At 53.9% G+C, this 19,343-nt stretch overlaps 1 protein-coding gene across 23 annotated transcripts in view; it reads left to right on the top strand.

Annotated features, from left to right (window-relative positions):
* Positions 1–19,343, top strand: part of EHMT1 (euchromatic histone lysine methyltransferase 1) — a 229,824-nt gene that overhangs the window by 189,432 nt on the left and 21,049 nt on the right. For 22 of the 23 annotated variants that reach the window (XM_024252220.2, XM_063714603.1, XM_054521327.1 and 19 more), the window contains 7 exons: positions 955–1,056; positions 3,228–3,332; positions 14,065–14,219; positions 15,618–15,785; positions 15,998–16,142; positions 17,030–17,107; positions 18,519–18,634. In XM_024252220.2, coding sequence (XP_024107988.1) covers positions 955–1,056; positions 3,228–3,332; positions 14,065–14,219; positions 15,618–15,785; positions 15,998–16,142; positions 17,030–17,107; positions 18,519–18,634 — 869 coding nt within the window. Of the gene's footprint in view, positions 1–954; positions 1,057–3,227; positions 3,333–5,294; positions 6,295–14,064; positions 14,220–15,617; positions 15,786–15,997; positions 16,143–17,029; positions 17,108–18,518; positions 18,635–19,343 lie in introns of those variants that run through there. The other variant, XM_054521332.2, reaches the window with a different exon arrangement.

Here is a 19,343-nt window from a genome sequence, read left to right on the forward strand (position 1 = left end):
TGGAGTGTGTCCGCGGGCCTGTGCAAGGAGCGCAGGCAGGAAGAACCCTGCATAAGGTGCGTGGATGGCCCAGCGGTGCGGGCGGCACCGGCTCCCCTGCCTCTTCTGGAGCTTCCTGGGTCTGACCTCCAACCTTGCATGTCATTGTTTTCCTTTGAGATGGTTTGATCGGTGTGATCTATTTGGTCTCCTCAGGGAAACAGAGCTGAAAGGAAATGAGAAGGTGTTCCCAATCTGGGCATGGTGGCTCATGCCTGGAATCTCAGCACTGTAATCCCAGTTATGATGCCTACGACTCCCAGACCAAAGTGGGAGGATTGCTTGGAGCCAGGAGTTCAAAAATGGCCTAGGCAGTGTAGCAAGACCCTGTCTCTAGGAAAGAAAAAAGTACATTAGCCAGGCATGGTGGTGCACACCTGTAGTCCCAGCTACGTGCGAGGCTGAGGCAGGAGGATCACTTGAGCATGGGAATCAGAAGCTGTGGTGAGCTGTGATCGCACCACTGCACTCCAGCTTGGGCGATACAGCAAGACCCCGTCTCAAAAAGGAGAGAAAGAGAAAAAAAAAACAAGATGTGCCCAGCAGCAAAGGAAGCAAGAGGAGGGCAGAGCCCGTGGCATTTCCGGGGCTGTGGGGTGGGCCTGGCGCTCTTTGTGTTCCCGCTTTTTGCCATCTATTATTTTAAGTTCTGTGGTACACGGACAACTATTACTGAATCATTCACGCTGTCTTCACTGTGCCAGGCGACCGACCACTCATGGGGCCACAGGGGGCTGCACACAGGGCTTGCACCTCGGCTGTTCCCTTGGCCTCAGCCTGGGTTTCCTTGTCTTTTGAGCAGGACAGTACCCCACCCGCATGGTGGACACTGGGTTCTCCTGGATCCCGCACTCAGGGCTGGCACACCAGGATCACAGGTATGGATTCTTTGACTAAGTGGCATTTCTGTTGCAGGACGCAGAGGGCTCTACGTGTTTGCACCTGGCTGCCAAGAAAGGCCACTACGAAGTGGTCCAGTACCTGCTTTCAAATGGACAGATGGATGTCAACTGTCAGGTACAGCCACCCTCTCCCCTTAGCAGCACACCGTGCGGACTGGCTACAGAAAGTCACTGTTCTGCAGCTCCTGGTCCCACCCCCATTCTCCATGGCGTCCCCTCCCACGCACAGAGCCAGCTCGGGCCCTCCACGGCATCCCCTTCCACACACAGAGCCAGCTCGGGCCCTCCACGGCATCCCCTTCCACACACAGAGCCAGCTCGGGCCCTCCACGGCATCCCCTTCCACACACAGAGCCAGCTCGGGCCCTCCACGGCGTCCCATCCCACACACAGAGCCAGCTCGGGCCCTCCACGGCGTCCCATCCCACACACACAGCCAGCTCGGGCCCTCCACGGCGTCCCATCCCACACACACAGCCAGCTCGGGCCCTCCAGCGTCCTCTTCCATACTCAGGGCCAGCTCGGGCCCCCCACGGTGTCCCATCCCACACACACAGCCAGCTCGGGCCCTCCACGGTGTCCCCTTCCACCCATAGGGCTAGTTCAAGCCCTTGGGCCCTGGAGTGCCTTGTCCCCTCCCTGTCCCCTTCTTGCCTGGCCTGCTGTGAATGCTCACAGCAGGGTAGGCTCTGCACTGTGTCTGGCTGGAGGCTCTTCCCTTGTTCTCCATCAGCTGTGTCTAGATATCACCATTTGAGGGAGGTGTCACTGGCCTCCCTCCGTGGCACCCATCTTCCTTCCTGCTCATTGTCTGTCTCTACCCCACAGCCAGCACCACGGGGCAGGGTTTGCTGTGCATGTGTGCTGATGCGCGGTGCCTCACACACAGGGGCCACCTGCCTCACGAGTGAATGACTGGGGAGATCAAAGAAGGGCAGGCTTTGAGGCTGCTCAGCTCAGCATGCACTGGGCGTCCCTCCTGTATGGATTGAGACTGCTCACCACGCACTGGGGGTCCCTCCTTCATGGACCCACAGCTCTGGGATAAGTGCCATCCTCACGCTGTCTCTCACTCCTTCCTTCAGGAGGCTTGGTCCAAGTCTTTTTAGCCCAGTGGTTGCCCACTCAGTTGTTGACGCCCAGCTTCTGTGCCCTCTTGGCGTGGCAGTGTCCCCATGGGCTGGAAGCAGCAGCGCCTGTGATGTGCTCAAAGGCCCATACTCTTGCCTTTGCCCTGAGCGTCCAGAGGCTGGAGCCCCCACCTGGTCACTGCATCTGAAGCATCCCCTGACCTCTTCTCTCTGACGTTGTACCCTCGTCCATTGAGCAAGGGGGCTGGGCTCCGGGAGGCTGCGCTCTGCTGTCCCTGCTGTGTTCCCAGTGCCTGTGGTGGTGCTGACTGTCAACCGCAGGGGAGATGTAGCTTTAATCATGGAGGCTGCTGTGTCTGTGACCATCGGATGTGCAGGCTGACCATCACCGCAGGGCAGATGTAGCTTTAATCGTGGAGGCTGCTGTGTCTGTGACAGTGGGATGTGCAGGTCTTTTGAGGGGTGCTGGGGAAGAGGCTGAGTCTTCTGCCTTCAGAGTAGGAATTGGCCATATGACTCTCATTTTCAGAAAAGTTGCCTTTTTCTGGCTTAAAGAAAATTGCCGAGGCCCACTGACTGGACTCAGGAGTGGCAGGAGCCGCAGAGCTGATCAGCCTGGGTGGGCATTCTGCTCCCTGCCCAGGAGGAAGCAGGGGCGTCCGCCTCTGTCCACCTGTCCGTCTCCCACCCACAGTTCCCAGCTGCTGCTCTGATGGGGTCCCTGGCTCTCCTGCGTGGAGCCACCATTGGAGGCTGAAGGAGGAGCAGAGCCTGCTACAGCCCAGGCTTCCCGCCAGTCAAGCCTGCTGGTGTGCTCTGGGTCTGGCCTGGGCTTACGAAGTTTCAGCTCCCGTGTGTGTGCCATTAGACTCGTTGCACGCAGCTGTGTTGGTGCGTCCCCAGTGAGTGGTGCCCAACTGGGAGCGGGCAAGGCTGACAGCACAGGGCATGTCAGGCAGGGTGGTTGGGCCCGGCCCAGTCCTGGTTCTGCCTTCATCCTGCACTTGTGGAGCTACCTGGGCTGTGCTCTGAGGAAGAACTGTGGCCTCTGAGGGTTGCATTCAGGTCCTGAGTGAGACACATGCACGAGGGGCATGGTACCTGGGAGGTGCAGAGACCTCGGCATGGGAGTCCTCATTGCTGTGGCGGTTGCCGGTCTCTGGAGCGATGACAGCTTTGTTCTCTTCCCTGGCAGGACGACGGAGGCTGGACGCCCATGATCTGGGCCACGGAGTACAAGCACGTGGACCTTGTGAAGCTGCTGCTGTCCAAGGGCTCTGACATCAACATCCGGGACAACGTAAGTTCGTCACACCCTCCCCGGGAGCCGTGTCCTGGAGGGGTGGGGACCTCCTCCCCCAGAAGGTTCTTTTCTCAAAAGCAGAACCCTGGCATCTGGTGGCGGCTTTGACCTCTTCCTGTGGCAGCATCGGCCCGGTGCTGTGCTGTGGCTGTCCTGTGCCAGATGCAGATGGAGGATGTGTGGCAGCATCGGCCCGGCGCTGTGCTGTGGCTGTCCTGTGCCGGATGCAGATGGGGGGTGTGTGGCAGCATCGGCCCGGCGCTGTGCTGTGGCTGTCCTGTGCCGGATGCAGATGAGGGGTGTGTGGCAGCATCGGCCCGGTGCTGTGCTGTGGCTGTCCTGTGCCGGATGCAGATGGGGGGTGTGTGGCAGCATCGGCCCGGCGCTGTGCTGTGGCTGTCCTGTGCTGGATGCAGATGGGGGATGTGAGGTCCCAGCAGAGGCCACCCTCTAGGGATCTACAGGTTCAGAGGGCGCTGCACTGCCCTGCTTTCCCTCCTGCTGCCTCACGGGGCTGTGCCTGGGCCTGAGGCTACTGACCCTCGTGCGGGTGCCACAGCACCTCTGGCTCTCCCTTTGTTTTTGTTTTTGTTTTTTTAATGGATGGAGTCTCGCTCTGTCGCCCAGGCTAGAGTGCAGTGGCGCAGTCTTGGCTCACTGCAACCTCTACCTCCTGGGTTCAAGCGATTCTCCTGCCTCAGCCTCCGGAGTAGTTGGGATTACAGGTGCCCACCACCACACCTGGCTAATTTTTGTATTTTTAGTAGAGACGGGGTTTTACCGTGTTGGCCAGACTGGTCTTGAACTCCTGACCTCAGGTGATCCGCCCGACTCAGCCTCCCATAGAGCTGGATTACAGGTGTGAGCCACCGCGCCCGGCCAATTTTTGTAGTTTTAGTTAGAGACAGGGTTTAGCCATGTTGGCCAGGCTGGTCTTGAACTCCTGACCTCAGGTGATCTGCCCACCTCATCCTCCCAAAGGATTACAGGCATGAGCCACCACGCCTGGCCCCTGGCTCTCTCTTTGAAACAAAGGAAAGAAAAGTGAATCATTATCGTACCACGGTTTTCTAGGATGTGATTTAAGATGCTTCACAGTTAGTTTTGCAAGGCCCATTTGTTTGCTCAGAAAATAGAGTTTGGAGCTGAGGTAAGAGGACTCCCCAGCCCTAGGGTGGCTCCTTCAGCTTGAGAGTGGCAGCAGGTGACTGATTAACTCAAAAGGGTGTTCACTAGAAGATCTTCAGGGACCCACAGAACCAGTGGGGCTGCCAGGGGGCTGGGTGTGGCACTGGGCACGACAGCAAGGGGCGAGGGGGTCCTCTGGTCACCTCCCAAGACGGGCATAGACATGCTGCAGCCCACAGAGCTGTGTCCGCCTTCACGGAGGGCTCCAGAGGCCAGAAATGGGAGGTGCTGCAGCCCGCAGAGCTGTGTCCGCCTTCACAGAGGGTTCCAGAGGCCAGAAATGGGAGGTGCTGCAGCCCGCACAGCTGTGTCTGCCTTCACAGAGGGTTCCAGAAGCCAGAAATGGGAAGTCCAGCCACAAATAAACCCATTAAATTGATAATAAGAAAGAAGATTTGACACAGAAAAAGAAGATTTCTAAAAGCAGACTATTAAATCTCCAGTGTGCTGAAGCCTGGTGTCTGAGGAGGGAGGGTTGACACTTCCTCTCAGAGCCTGAGGACGGTGTGGGCACGGGCATTTGCCATTCATTGTTGGCACGGGGAGGTCTGCATTTGGAACCCCTCCCTGCATGTAAGCAGACCCCACCTCCCACCTAGAAACAGGGACCACTGGCTGTGGGCACCCGCTGCCTCCCTGCAGGCACGCAGGCCTCTCTGGAGTGACTGGTCCTGAGCTGCGGTGCCTCCTCCGTGGGCTGCAGGGCTTCCATGGCTGTATCCAGGGGGTTTCTACCTCATTCTACTGGAGTTCTTTCCCACTGGGGGTTAGGATGACGGCACCATGGAGAGAGGAGCCCTGAGCCGGCAGAAGGAAGAGAAGAGGGAAGCAGAGGCAGAGGAGCCCTGAGCTGGCGGAAGGCTATGGCGGGTACCTTGGAGGAAGAGAGGAGGGAAGCAAAGGCAGAGGCCACTGCCAGGTGGGGCCGCCTCACCCACCGCCCCCGGAGACTGCGTGGCGGGGAAGGCAGCCCTAGTGTGGCTGGTTGGCCTGCGTGCCTGGGCAGCTTGCAGCCTGTCCAGGTGTCAGAGCTGTTAGCTCTCTGATGCTGGTGGCTGTTCCCCCGGAATGGAAGCATTCATTAAATTTCAAGTTTGTTATTTATACAATGAAACACTTCATTAATTTAACCACTTTATTGCTGTATAATAGGTAGGCTGCATATATTGAAAGTACACACTTGGGTGAATTTTCACCGAGAAGCCATCGTTGCTGTCGGAAGAGTGAGCCCGGTCCTCCCTCATGCCCTGATGATCTTCAGGTGATCCTCCGCACTTCACAGCCGCGCCCAGCCCACCCCTGCCACCCGTCGCTGGGCTTTCTGTTGTCTGCATGTCTCGGTTTTATAGAAAAGGGCTCTCACCATGAGCGGCTTTCCCTCACGTCTTTAAGCCGAGATCCTCATTTTCATTGCCTGAGTGCCCATTGTGTGAATGTGTCCGTTTACCCTTCACCTGTTAGTGGACATTTAGGTTGTTTCTGATTTTTGGTGGTTACTAAGAGAGATGCTGTGAATACTCATGCCTTCATTTTTCTTGATTAAACCCTTGGGAGTAGAATGGTTAGAACACATGACAGGTGTCTAGGCTTAACATTTTCAGAGACTGCCAGTAGCTGGGCATGGTGACACACACCTGTGGTCCCAGATACTCGGGAGGCTAAGGTGAGAGGATCGCTTGAGCCCAGGAGGTCAAGGCTGCAGTAAGCTGAGATCGCACCACTGCACCCCAGTCTGTCTCAAAAGTTAAAAAAAAAAAAAAATCTGCCAAACTGCTTTCCAGGTGATTGTACCATCTCTAGTGTATGAGAGTGCATTCATCCGTTCTCACACTGCTATCAGGGTTCTACCTAAGACTGTGTAATTTATAAACAAAAGAGGTTTAATTGACTCACAGTTCAGCATGGCTGGGGGGTCCTCAGGAAACTTAACAATCATGGCAGAAGGTGAAGGAGAAGCAAAGCACGTCTTACATGGTGGCAGGAGAGAGAGATTGAGGAGCGTTTTACCACACTTTGAAACCAGCTCTTGTGAGAACTGACTCACATGAGAACAGCATGGGGGACCCACCCCCATAATCCAATCAGGTCCCTCCCTTGACACATGGGGATTACAATTCAAGACAAGATTTGGGTGGGGACACAGAGCCAACCCATATCAGACAGTCCTGGTTCCTCTGCATCCTTCCTAACACTTAGCATGGTCAGTCTTTAAATTTTATCCATTTTAGTAGGTGTGTAGTGGTATCTTGTTGTGGTTTTAGTTTTTAGTTCATTTCATTTTCATTTCTCTAATGACAGTTGATGTTAAGCATCTTTTTATGGGCTTATTTATGATCCATATATCTTTTTTAATGAAGTGTCTGTTCAAATATTTTTCTTGCTTATTATTGGGTATTCTGGAGTTTTAAGAGTTTATGTTCTGGATATAAGTCCTTTATCAGATATACGGTTTACAGATCTGTCTTTGGAAGTGCAGAATTTTAAAAGTTTTTATAAAGTTTGGTTTATCAACGTTTTTATTTTTAACTGGATCCTGTTTTTGGCGTTCTGTTTAAGAAATCACTGCCTAATCTGAGAACCCAAAGATATTCTCCCACATTTTCTTATATGAGTTTTATGGTTTGGGGGTTTACATTTAGGTCTGTTTTTTATTATAGTTGACTTTTGTATATGGTGTGAGGTATGGATTGAACTTTTTTTTTTTGCTTATGGATGCCTAGTTCAGTGCCATTTGTTGAGAAAACCATTCTTTCTACATTGAATTGACTCTGTACCATTGCCAAAAGCCAGTTGTCTGCATGTGTGAGTCAGTTACCCATGTGTTATTCTACATGTGTCAGTCATTTGCGTGTCTGTCAGTCATCCATGTATGAGTCAGTCGTCCATGTGTGAGTCAGTCATCTGCATGTCTGTCAGTCATCCACATGTGTCAGTCCACATGTCTGTCAGTCGTCCACATGTGAGTCAGTCTGCATGTGTGAGTCAGTCATCTGCATGTGAGTCTGTCATCCGCATGTGTGAATCCATCATCTGCATGTGTCATTTGTCCATGTGTGAGTCGTCCACATGTGAGTCAGTCATCTGCATGTCTGTCAGTCATCCACGTGTGTCAGTCCACATGTGTGTCAGTTGTCTACATGTGAGGGTCAGTCATCTGCATGTATGAGTCAGTCATCTGCATGTGTGTGAGTCTGTCGTCCACATGTATGAGTTGGTCATCCATGTCAGTTGTCCGCATATGTATCAGTCATCTGCATGTGTGAGCCAGTCATCCGCATGTGTGAGCCAGTCGTCCACATGTCAGAGTCAGTTGTCCACATGTGTGTAAAGTCAGTTGTCCACGTGTGTGTCAGCTCCAGGGCCCTCTCTTTTGATGCATTGATCTGCATATCTGCCTTTAGGCAAGTACTGTCCTTGTTTGACTGATGTAGCTTTACAGTAGGTCTTGCAAAATCATTTTTCTCCTCCCAAACTTGATACTGCTATTCTCCTATATTTTACATATATATATGTTCTGAACACCATAATAGCCATATGGTTATTCTGTTTAAACAGTCAGTCTTTTTTTTTTTTTTTAGATGGAGTCTTGCTCCGTCGCCCAGGCTGGAATGCAGGGACATGATCTTGGCTCACTGTAACCTCCGCCTCCTGGGTTCGAGCTATTCTTATGCCTCAGCCTCCTGAGTAGCTGGGATTACAGGCACGAGCCACCACGCCTGGCTAATTTTTGTATTTTTAGTAGAGACGGGGTTTCACCATCTTGGTCAGGCTGGTCTCGAATTCCTGACCTCGTGATCCACTCACCTTGGCCTCCCATAGTGCCGGGATTACAGGTGTGAGCCACTGCGCCCGGCCTGGTTTTTTTTTTTTTTTTTTTGGGAGACGGAGTCTCACCCTGTCACCCAGGCTGGAGTGCAGTGGTGCGATAGCTCACTGCAACCTCCACCTCCCTGGTTCAAGCGATTCTCCTGCCTCAGCCTCCCAAGTAGCTGGGATTACAGGCACATGGCACCACGCCTGGCTAATTTTTGTATTTTTATTAGGGATGGGGGTTTCACCATGTTGGCTAGGCTGGTTTCAAACTCCCAACCTCAGGTGATCTGCCTGCTTTGGCCTCCCACAGTACTGGGATTGCAGACATGAGCCACCACGCCCAGCTGAGTGGTCTCTTCGAAAGACTGCAGAAGAGCTCTGCAGTTGCTCCTGCTGTCCCCATCCCTGTCCCCGCCAAGCTTCTCCACCTTAGTGGGCTCATGCTCCTGATGTTGCTTCCCTTCTGCTGGCCTCACTCCCTTTGCCTTTTCTGTGGTGTTGGTCTGCTTGTGATGAGCTCTTGCAGCTTTTTTTTTTTTGAAATGGAGTTTTGCTCTTTCGCCCAGGCTGGAGTGCAGTGGTGCGATCTTGGCTCACTGCAAACGCCTTCTTCCGGGTTTCAGGCGATTCTCCTGCCACAGCCTCCTGAGTACCTGGGATTATAGGCGCTGGCCGCCACGCCCAGGAAATTTTTGTGTTTTTAGTAGAGATGGGTTTCACCATTTTGGCCAGGCTGGTCTCGAATTCCTGACCTCGTGATCCGCCCGCCTTGGACTCCCAAAGTGCTGGGATTACAGGCGTAAGCCACCGTGCCCGGCCCTCTTACAGCTCTTTAATGCCTGGAAAGTCCTTATTTTGCTTTCATTTTTGAAAGATATTCTTAGAATTCTGGATGCGTAGTTATTTCTTCCAGTGCTTTAAATGGCGGTTTCCCTGGGTCCTCACCTGCAGTGTTTGCAGTGAGAAATCCAGCACCACCGCACAGTTATTTCTCTGTGTATAATGTGTCTTTTTTATATGGCTGCTTTTAAAATGTTTTTTCTGTATCTCTTGGTTTTAGCAATTGGATTTTCCTCTAAGCCTTAGTTTGTCTGTAAAGCAATTTGATTACTGATGTGCCTTGGTGTTACTTTGTGTGTGTGCACTTAGGGTTCATTGAGCTTCTTGGATCTGTGGATTTAGGGTTTTTGACAAATTTGGAAATTTTTCAGTCATTATTTCTTCAGATAAGGTTTTCTGCCCACCACGCTTTCCAGTATTCCAGGAATATTGTGTATGTAGGAGTTCTCAGAGGCTCCACAGCTCACTGGTGCTCTTTTCAATTTTTAAATTATTATTTTTTCCCTCTGTGTTTCAGTTGAGCAGGTTTTTGTTGGTTTGTCTTCCAGTCCACTCATCTTTTCTTCTGCACGTGATGCTGTTGAGCTCATCCGGTCTGTGTGCTTACATTCTAGGCATTGTCGTTTTCAGCTCTAAAAGTTCTGTTGGAGTCTTTCAAACATTTCCTAACATGTTTCTACTTAACTTTCGAACCTATAGAATACAGTTATACCAATGGCTTTATTTACTTATTTATTTATTTATTTATTTATTTTAAGACAGAGTTTCACTCTTTTGCCCAGGCTGGAGTGCAGTGGCGCAATCTCGGCCCACTGTAACCTCCGCCTCCCAGGTTCAAGCAATTCTCCTGCCTCAGCCTCCCGAGTAGCTGGGATTACAGGGGCGCACCACCACGCCTGGCTAAGTTTTGTATTTTTAGTAGAGGCGGGGTTTCACCACGTTGCCCAGGCTGGTCTCGAACTCCTGACCTCAAATGATCCCCCCGCCAAGGCCTCCCAAAGTGCTAGGATTACAAGTGTGAGCCACCGCACCCAGCCCACCAATGGCTTTAACGACCTTGTTTGCTAATCCAGCATCTGTGTCAAAGCCGGGCTTTTTGATTGACTGGGTTTTTCTCCCTATTGTGGGTCATGTTTCCTGCTCCTTTGCACATCTGGTAACCTGTAGCCGATGCCAGGATGTGGGTGGGTTTTACAAAACTTGTATGGTGCTAAGGACTCTTCTTCCTGTGAATGTTCTTGAACTTTGTTCTGGAACTCAGCTAAGTCACTTGAAACCAGTCAGATCATGTTGGATTTTGCTTTTCAGGTTTGTTAGGTGGGTCTGGAGCCACTGAGGCAGGTCCGTCCACTGTCCTCCAGCCCACAGCCTATGGATGGAGAGTGTGGCCTGCCTGGCTGTGGGGAAAGGCCCCGGCTTTGAGTGCAGGTTCTCAACAGGCTCGTGGCCGCTGGTGTCCTGCCGGGTGCCCCAGATGGAAGTATACCGATCTCTGGAACCTCTCTTGGAGCTCTGTTTTCTGTCTGAGCATCCGGGGGCCCTGCCTGGCTACCCCCTGCACCATGGTTGGAGCTCTGGTGGCAGTTAGCTGGGCAGCCGCGGGCTCCCTCACAGACCCGCCTCTCAGGGGCATGGTCCTTCCCTGCCTGGTGTCTGGTGTCTTGATAGCCATGGTCATAGGTTTTGACTGTTGTGTTTTACTCTTCTGGTTCTTTTAGGTGGGAAGGTAAACCTGTTCTGGTCTGTATCACCCCATCGTTTCAGGCGTGCGGTTGCTCACCAGGTGTAGGCCAGGCTTGTCATAACTCAGCCAGCTTCAGAAAGGCTGGGCGTTTGAACAGTCCCAGGGTGGAAGGATCTTAGGTGAACTGGAAGCTCTCAAAAATGTAATTCTGGGGTGGGGCGTGGTGGCGGATCACTTGAGGTCAGGAGTTTGAGACCAGCCTGGGCAACATGGTGAAACCCCAACTCTACTAAAAATACAAAATGATTAGCTGGGCCTGGTAGCATAAGCCTGTTATCCCAGCTACTGGGGAGGCTAAGGCACGAGAATCGCTTGAACCCCAGAGGCAGAGGTTGCAGTGAACCGAGATTGTGCCAGCTGCATTCCAGCCTGGGTGATGGAGTGAGACTCCGCCTCTAAAAAAAAATAAAAATGTAATTCTGGTTATAAAATCATAAATCATTCTGATAAAGGAAAAAGAAAAGAGGCCCCTAAGCAAGCAACCTTTTGTTCAAGGAGCTCTCAAATGTGTGGAGGAGGGAAGCCAGAAACAAAGAGCAGAGGGGTGGTAGAGCCCCAGAGCAGCAGAGGCTCTTCAGGAAATCCACTGAGGCCGACACACGGAGTTCGCTTTTAGTTTTCTCTTTTAGAAGTCAAGGAAACAGTGAAGCCCATGCCCAGGGCTGGCCGTTTGTGGATGAAGATATCAGAGACCAGGCTACTCGGTTTCTGTTCTGCTTTTTTCTTCCCCTTCACTGAGCTGGAAAGGTTGACGGTGCCGCACGGTGTGGAGTTGGGAGGAGGGCTGCGTGAGAGGTCAAGGGTGTCTCAGAAGAGCCAGCGTCCTCTCTTGGGGGTGACCCTGCCGACCTGCAGAGCCAGTCCCTGGGATGTGGCGGCGGCCCTGTGCCCTCAGAGGGAGGCGGGGCAGAGCTCAAATGGAAGCAGAGCCTGCGGGGTGGAGACCGCACCCCTGCAGGGGTCTCTGCCTTGGGCCCCGAGCCTCCTCAGCCCCCACAGCAAAGCGGACAGTCAGGCGGGGCTTGGTTTATGGCGTCTGGGAAGATCGCGGACGATTCCCGAGGGGAAGGAGGCTGCAGCCGGCGCTCCTAGACACCAGCGGAGCAGAACACACTTCAGGAACGTGAAACGCTCAACGTGCTTTAATCCAGCAATCCTGCCTCTGAGGATGCATCCTTGAGAAATAATGTAGAAAATGAAAAGCACTAAAATATTTGCTGGCATTGTATTCCAGAAATATACCAACAGAAATAAACCAAGTGTTCAGTAAAGGTCCGGAAGCTGAGTGACTGTGGGTGATCGGTCCGGAGGCGGTTCCGATGCCGCCCCGCGTGGACCTTCGGTGATCGGTCTGGAGGCGGTTCCGATGCCGCCCCGCGTGGACTGTGGGTTATCAGTCCGGAGGCGGTTCCGATGCCGCCCCGCGTGGACCGTGGTTGATGGGTCCGGAGGTGGTTCCGATGCCGCCCCACGTGGACCGTTGGTGATTGGTCCGGAGGTGGTTCCGATGCCGCCCCGCGTGGACCGTCGGTGATTGGTCCGGAGGTGGTTCCGATGCCGCCCCGCGTGGACCGTCGGTGATTGGTCCGGAGGGGGTTCCGATGCCGCCCCGTGTGGACCGTGGTTGATGGGTCCGGAGGTGGTTCCGATGACGCCCCATGTGGACCGTGGTTGATGGGTCCGGAGGTGGTTCCGATGCTGCCCCGCGTGGACCGTCGGTGATCGGTCTGGAGGTGGTTCCGATGCCGCCCCGCGTGGACCGTCGGTGATTGGTCCGGAGGCGGTTCCGATGCCGCCCCGCGTGGACCGTTGGTGATTGGTCCGGAGGCGGTTCCGATGCCGCCTCACGTGGACCGTTGGTGATTGGTCCGGAGGCGGTTCTGATGCCGCCCTGCGTGGACCGTCGGTGATTGGTCCAGAGGCGGTTCCGATGCCGCCCCACGTGGACTGTCGGTGATCGGTCTGGAGGCGGTTCCGATGCCGCCCCACGTGAAAGGCGCTCCTCGCACGGCGCCAACTGGAGGAGGCCTCAGCACCTGGGAGCCTCTGCTGATGACGGAGGGTCAGGGACAGACGGGTGTCAGGCGTAGGAAACAGCGCAGGCGTGTTCCTCATTCCATTTATCGCTGTTTTATCCCTGGGGCGATAGAGTTAGGGATACTTCATTGTTCTGATTTATAATCTTGGCTGCCTGGCAGAGTTGAACATTTTCTTATGTTTATCGTTCATCTTTTTCTTACCTACGTTTTTTATTTTCTTCTTTGCACATGTTTTTTCAGAATTACAGTGTTATAATTTACTGCGTGATTATAAATCATCTATATTTTACATGTGGTACAAGTATTTCTCCAAATTTTATTTGTTTTATTTAAAAGAGGCCTTTTTAAAAGTAAAATTTTTTGGTTTTTTTTGAGACACAGTTTCGCTCTCGTTGCCTAGGCTGGAGTGCAGTGGCACGATCTCGGCTCACTGCAACCTCTGCCTCCCGGGTTCAAGCGATTCTTCTGCCTCAGCCTCACCAGTAGCTGGGATTACAGGCGCCTGCCACCACACCCGGCTCATTTTTTGTATTTTTAGTAGAAACGGGGTTTCACCATGTTGGCCAGGCTGGCCTCGAACTCCTGACCTCAGGTGATCTACCTGCCTTTGCCTCCCAAAATGCTGGGATTACAGGCGTGAGCCACCATGCCCGGCCCAAAATTTAATCAAATTTGCACGTCTTTTTTCAAATCTTTCAAAAGCATTATCCTATCCTATGACTATACCCCTGTTTGGAAATAAATATAATTTTTAAAAATACATGAAAGAAAAGTGCCTCCAAGTGTTAATGTGTTGAGTGTAGGTTGATATAATTCTGGATGACCTTTTCCCTATTTTTATTCTTTACTGTGATTATGCTACTTTTATAATTATGTTATTTTTACAATGAAACAAAACACGAAAGGAAGTGCCTTCCAGAGTTGAGATGGGCGCTAGGTTCCCATCCGGTGACCTGTGGCACCCTTTCCACCTGGCCCTGCTGGGAACGGCCACGCACGCTCCAGAGCCTCTCCCCGGGCACGTGGGCTGCAGCTGCTGTGGCCCAGCCCCAGCACCGTGAGCCAGCAGGACGCCTGCACTGAGCTCTGGCTTGTGTCTGTTCAGGAGGAGAACATTTGCCTGCACTGGGCGGCGTTCTCCGGCTGCGTGGACATAGCCGAGATCCTGCTGGCTGCCAAGTGCGACCTCCACGCCGTGAACATCCACGGAGACTCGCCGCTGCACATTGCCGCCCGGGAGAACCGCTACGACTGTGTCGTGTGAGTGCAATGCTTCCCCCAGCTCAGGCTGGCGCTGACCTGACCTGGGCGCCCAGAGAGACCGCTCAACGGTGTTGTGTTCACACTCGGGGCTTGAGTGGACACAGGCCCTCTGTTCCTTCGTGTGGAAGTCCATCCTTGGTGTTCCACGCGCAGAGAAGTGTCTTTCCCAGTCCACGTTTGAGATCAGCTGTGGTTTATTTCTGGGTTAGGGAGGATTGTCATGAAAAAATTCCCAAGTTGGAGTCTGAGACCTGATACTCCTGACATGGCTGAGGGGCAGCATGGGAACAGCCCTGCTCCCAGCAGGGACCTGCCAGCTCAGAGTCCCCGGGAGGCTCAGGGTGCCTTCTGGGAGCAGTGCCACCCACAGCCAGGGCTGGAGATGCTGGGGGCTGTGGCGCTCACTGCTCAGGGCCCTTTTAAAACTTGAGACCTTCAGCCGGGTGGCGGTGGCTGACACCTGTAATCCCAGCACTTTGGGAGGCTGAGGCAGGCAGATCACCTGAGGTCAGGAGTTTGAGACTAGCTTGGCCAACATGGTGAAACCCCATCTCTACTAAAATATAAAAATTAACTGGCCATGGTGGCATGTGCCTGTAACCCCAGCTACTCCAGAGGCTGAGGCAGGCGAATCGCTTGAACCCAGGAGGCAAGAGATTGCAGTGAGCGGAGATTGCGACGCTACACTCCAGCCTGGGCGACAGAGTGAGATTCTGTCTCAAAAAAAAAACAAAAACAAAAACAAAAAGTCTTGAGACCTTGATCCCATAAAGTCATCCACACTCAGGTTGTTGTTGGTGGCCTGGGATGGAGTGTGGGTTTGGTTGCTGGGGAAGGACAGGGAGCTGTGGGTGCTCCACGCACCAGCCTCCAGTGACTCCCTGGCCCCTACACATGGGGCTGTGCCCTCTCACATTTGGATCTCACGGTTGGCTCAGCCAGGTTGGTCATCTGGTTGTGTGAAGCCCAGCTCCACGTACGTTGACTGCAGTCTGGGCGCAGTGAGCAGGAGTGGAACTGAGGACTGCTCACGCTGTGCGTGGCCCAAGCTTGGCCTCTCTCCCTCCTTGCTTCCCTTCTTATCCTTGAGGGTAAATTTGAATGAAAAATCCAAGAAAAATCAAATGCCGCCCTGGTTTTTTACACACTCTTCCTACTAAGAAAACAGCCTGCTGACTTTGACGGTGAATGTGGGAGAGGAGGAAGGGAGTCATGTTCCTGGGTGAGCTAAAGCCTGTCTTTGCAGAGTCATTGGTGAGCAGACTTGTTCAAGTCATCTCACAGTGAATAGTGTTCCCTTTATTATTAGTGATGATGGTCATTTTATAAATCTCATCTGTGTCATCTTTTCAAGTCAGCTTTAAATGTTTTGTGGCCTTACATTTTCCCTTTTAGCCTCTTTCTTTCTCGGGATTCAGATGTCACCTTAAAGAACAAGGAAGGAGAGACGCCCCTGCAGTGTGCAAGCCTCAACTCTCAGGTGTGGAGCGCTCTGCAGATGAGCAAGGCTCTGCAGGACTCGGCCCCAGACAGGCCCAGCCCCGTGGAGAGGATAGTGAGCAGGTGAGCCCAGCCCCAGGACGGCTTTGTGGCAAATCAGCGGTCAGCAGGGCTTTGGGAGCTTGCGGTGAAAGCTGCTCCTGAAGCTGAAACATCCCCAGGCTGGAGTCCAAATTGTCAGGGCCAGGTGTTTGCCAGCCACCCCACTGTCCGCTGTGCCACCCCCTGGGCAGAGCACGTCAGCCTCCAGGTGACACCTGTCCTTTCCATGGCAGGGACATCGCTCGAGGCTACGAGCGCATCCCCATCCCCTGTGTCAACGCTGTGGATGGCGAGCCATGCCCCAGCAACTACAAGTACGTCTCTCAGAACTGCGTGACGTCCCCCATGAACATCGACAGAAACATCACTCATCTGCAGGTGAGTAACAGCAGATGAAGGGCTGACTCAGGCCAGGACATGGGACAGGCAGAAGCTTCTTGATCCTGGGATCCTGGGTTCTTCTCACCACTCAGAGCAGGAGGGCTCATGGGGGGCTTCCCAGGAAGACCTCATTCTCTTTGTAGTTGCCTCCCGTGAAAGACCTGGAAGGCAGATAAAGGTTCTGTCAGGCCCAGCCCTGGGCCCTCTCATTGCTCTTCTGAGGCTTCTTACCAACCCAAAGCAGTGGCAAGCATCTTTGTGCCTTTTTTGTAACCTCACACTCAGGGGCCCCGGTGCGGCCTCGTGCTGGGGGCACCGGCGAGAGGAGCCCTTGTGAGGCCTGCAGGATGACCTGGATCCCTGCACCTCCCAGCCCCCGGAGAGATGGATCCAGCACATGCCAGCTTTCCCAGCCTCCGAGTGCACGCAGCCTGGTGCCCTCACCGCCTGCGCCTTCTCGAGCACTTTCCTTGTGGCTCTGCTTGTAGGCAGCTCCCTCCCCTTCCCAGGCCAGGCACTGCCCAGGGCCCCCACCCCCCACCCCAGGGTGTGCCAGGCTCTGTGTTCTTGCCTTTCCCATCAAGCATCAGGCCACAAATGCAGCCGCCGCCCAGCTCTTCACCCACCCCACGTTACCCGCTGCCGCGTCGCTGCCCTGCCTGCCCCCTGTCCCTCTGTCAGGGTCCTCAGCCAGAGCCCCCTCCTGCAGGCACTCGACATGTTTCTGCCTGCACACCCTTCTCCCTAAGAGACCACACACTCACGTGGTGCCTTTGAGAAGCACTTACCAGAATCAGGGTTAACCAAGAATTAGAAAACGTAGTTGTGACTGGGAGGGGAAACAGGCCTGTGCACGTCTGACCCTCTGGCACCTCTCTTCTCAGTACTGCGTGTGCATCGACGACTGCTCCTCCAGCAACTGCATGTGCGGCCAGCTCAGCATGCGCTGCTGGTATGACAAGGTGAGGGCAGCCTCGTGTGCGTGGGCTCAGGTGGTAAGTGCCGCTGGTCTGGGTGTGCAAAAACAGTGCAGGCGTCTGTGACCCCAGCGCTGTCGTGGCAGCGTTGGAAAGGAGTTGGAGGTGAGCTGGGTGTGACAGGCAGGGGAGGCACAGCGGGCACCAGCACCCAAGTCGGGGTCATGAGCCGAGGACATGGCTGCAGAGTCCCTGAGGCTGGGGTCTGCATCCTTTGTGGCTGCCTGGATGGTGGCGGGAGTGGGCAGCCAGTCAGCCTGGCTTGGCCCCAGGAGGAGGTGTTGCTTGTGTTGTGTGTATCTGGTAAGCTGTGCCTTGTGCTTGCTGAGTGTGAGGGGTGTGAAGAGGGAGGGTGCTGCTGGGCTGGGTACAGGGAGCATCAGTGTGGGCGCTGGGCTTGAGGAGACACAGGATTGGAAGTTTCTGGTGGGTGCTGGTCCTCGGAGGAGCCCGAGATGGAGGCTGCTGAGGAGGAGATGGGAGTGGGGAGTAGCCCTGGCTAGCAGGGGTGCAATTCAGGGGAGGGATGTCTAAGCAGAGGCGGAGAGTTCCTGGTCTCCCTAGTTCAGAGGTCACGGTGGGGGCGGAAGCCAGCATGGCCTGGGTAAAGAGACGCGAGCAGGGAGAAGCAGCAGGCATCCTCTCCAGAAGCAGACTTTGGAGGAGGGTGGCCATGGAGGGTCGAGTGTTTACCCATCTGAATTAGAGGCCCCAATGGGAGAAGGATTCATGCCAGTGAGGGCTATGGAGATGGCAGGCTCAGAAAGCCGCCAGGCTCATGTCTGAGTGGTGTCTTTTCGGGTGGACAGTCTTGCTGAGGGGGCGCAGGAAGGAATGTTCTGAGGAGTGCCCTAATTGTTCAGAGCAGCCCCTGAAGCCGTCAAGCCAGAGTGTGCCTGGGCAGCCCTGGGCCCTGCGCCTCAGCTCACACAGCCCTGGGGGAGCATCTACACCCAGTGCTGCTGTACCTGGCCTGGCTTCGGGGGGGTAGAAAGGGGAGCAGAGGGCTGGGTCCCTCCACAGTTGAAGATTTGCAAGGCAAGGAGGCCCCAACCAGCCGAAGGAAGCAGAGCAACCCAGGAGCTGGCAGCCTCGGCGAGGCTGGAGAAGCCCAGGCTGGGGGCTGGGAAGGCCCCGGGTGGACAGAAACTGGCCCCAGGCTGGGCCCGGAGGAGCGCTCCAGGGGGTCTCCACAACCTGTGTGGGCATCTGGGTGGAGGCTTCTCATCCAAACAGTACACATGGAGTTTTTCCCTAGGTGGGTGTTCAAGTTTGGCCAGAAACCATCGTTTTTATGTCAGTTTAAGCCACACTGGGCATAGTAGAAATGGGTTGATGTCAGTTCAATAAAGAGTGAGTGACCTCTGCCGGGCCCTTGCTGCTCATCTGTCCACAGGATGGCCGGCTCCTGCCAGAGTTCAACATGGCGGAGCCTCCCTTGATCTTCGAATGCAACCACGCGTGCTCCTGCTGGAGGAACTGCCGAAATCGCGTTGTACAGAATGGTCTCAGGTGAGAGGCAGCTTCCTGCCGGAGCCCCACATTCTGCTCATATTAGCACGTATTAGCACGGAGGTCACCCTGACAGACAAGAACTTAACGTGTTTGGATGCACACACGTGTGTGTTTGCAGATAGAGCCGACAAGTTACCTCTGAGCCCTTTATCCTCTAGAAATGTCACTTGTGCTGTAAATCATGAGTCATGCTTCCCCCAGCACAGACTTCAGCATGAGAGAAGGAGCAGGTTGTTGGGTCAGTCGAGCTAAAGGCAGAGGAATGGACTTGGCCTAAGAATTACCTTCGTTACCGAGTTCATGCGAACATTCTTCAACAGATTAGGGCTGTCGTAGTTCTATTTTAATACTCCAGTCATTTTCTAAATATTCTCTATTTTCTGGGCTTCTCTAACAGTGAGGTGATATCCTAACGCTTCTCAGGCTGCATGGACTCCTTGTTCCTGGGTTGCTCAGGACGCTTGTGGAGTAAGGCTTGCCCAGCGCCCTTCCCCAGCTGGGCTTGGTCCCCTGACCGCCCAGCAGCTGCCTCTCCTTTCCCTGGATTCTGGTCTTGAGCGTTTCCTCCACAAATGTGCCTGAGATTGGAGAACTCAAAGCCCCTCTGAGTCATAAGGGAAAGTTATGCACACTTAAATTTAGCTGAACACTAATTTTTATAGTATTGATTTTGTGACCTCGATAAACTTGGTTCATGCTGGAAGGC

The sequence above is a fragment of the Pongo abelii genome, chromosome 13, assembly GCF_028885655.2.
Source record: "Pongo abelii isolate AG06213 chromosome 13, NHGRI_mPonAbe1-v2.0_pri, whole genome shotgun sequence".
NCBI lineage: Eukaryota > Metazoa > Chordata > Mammalia > Primates > Hominidae > Pongo > Pongo abelii.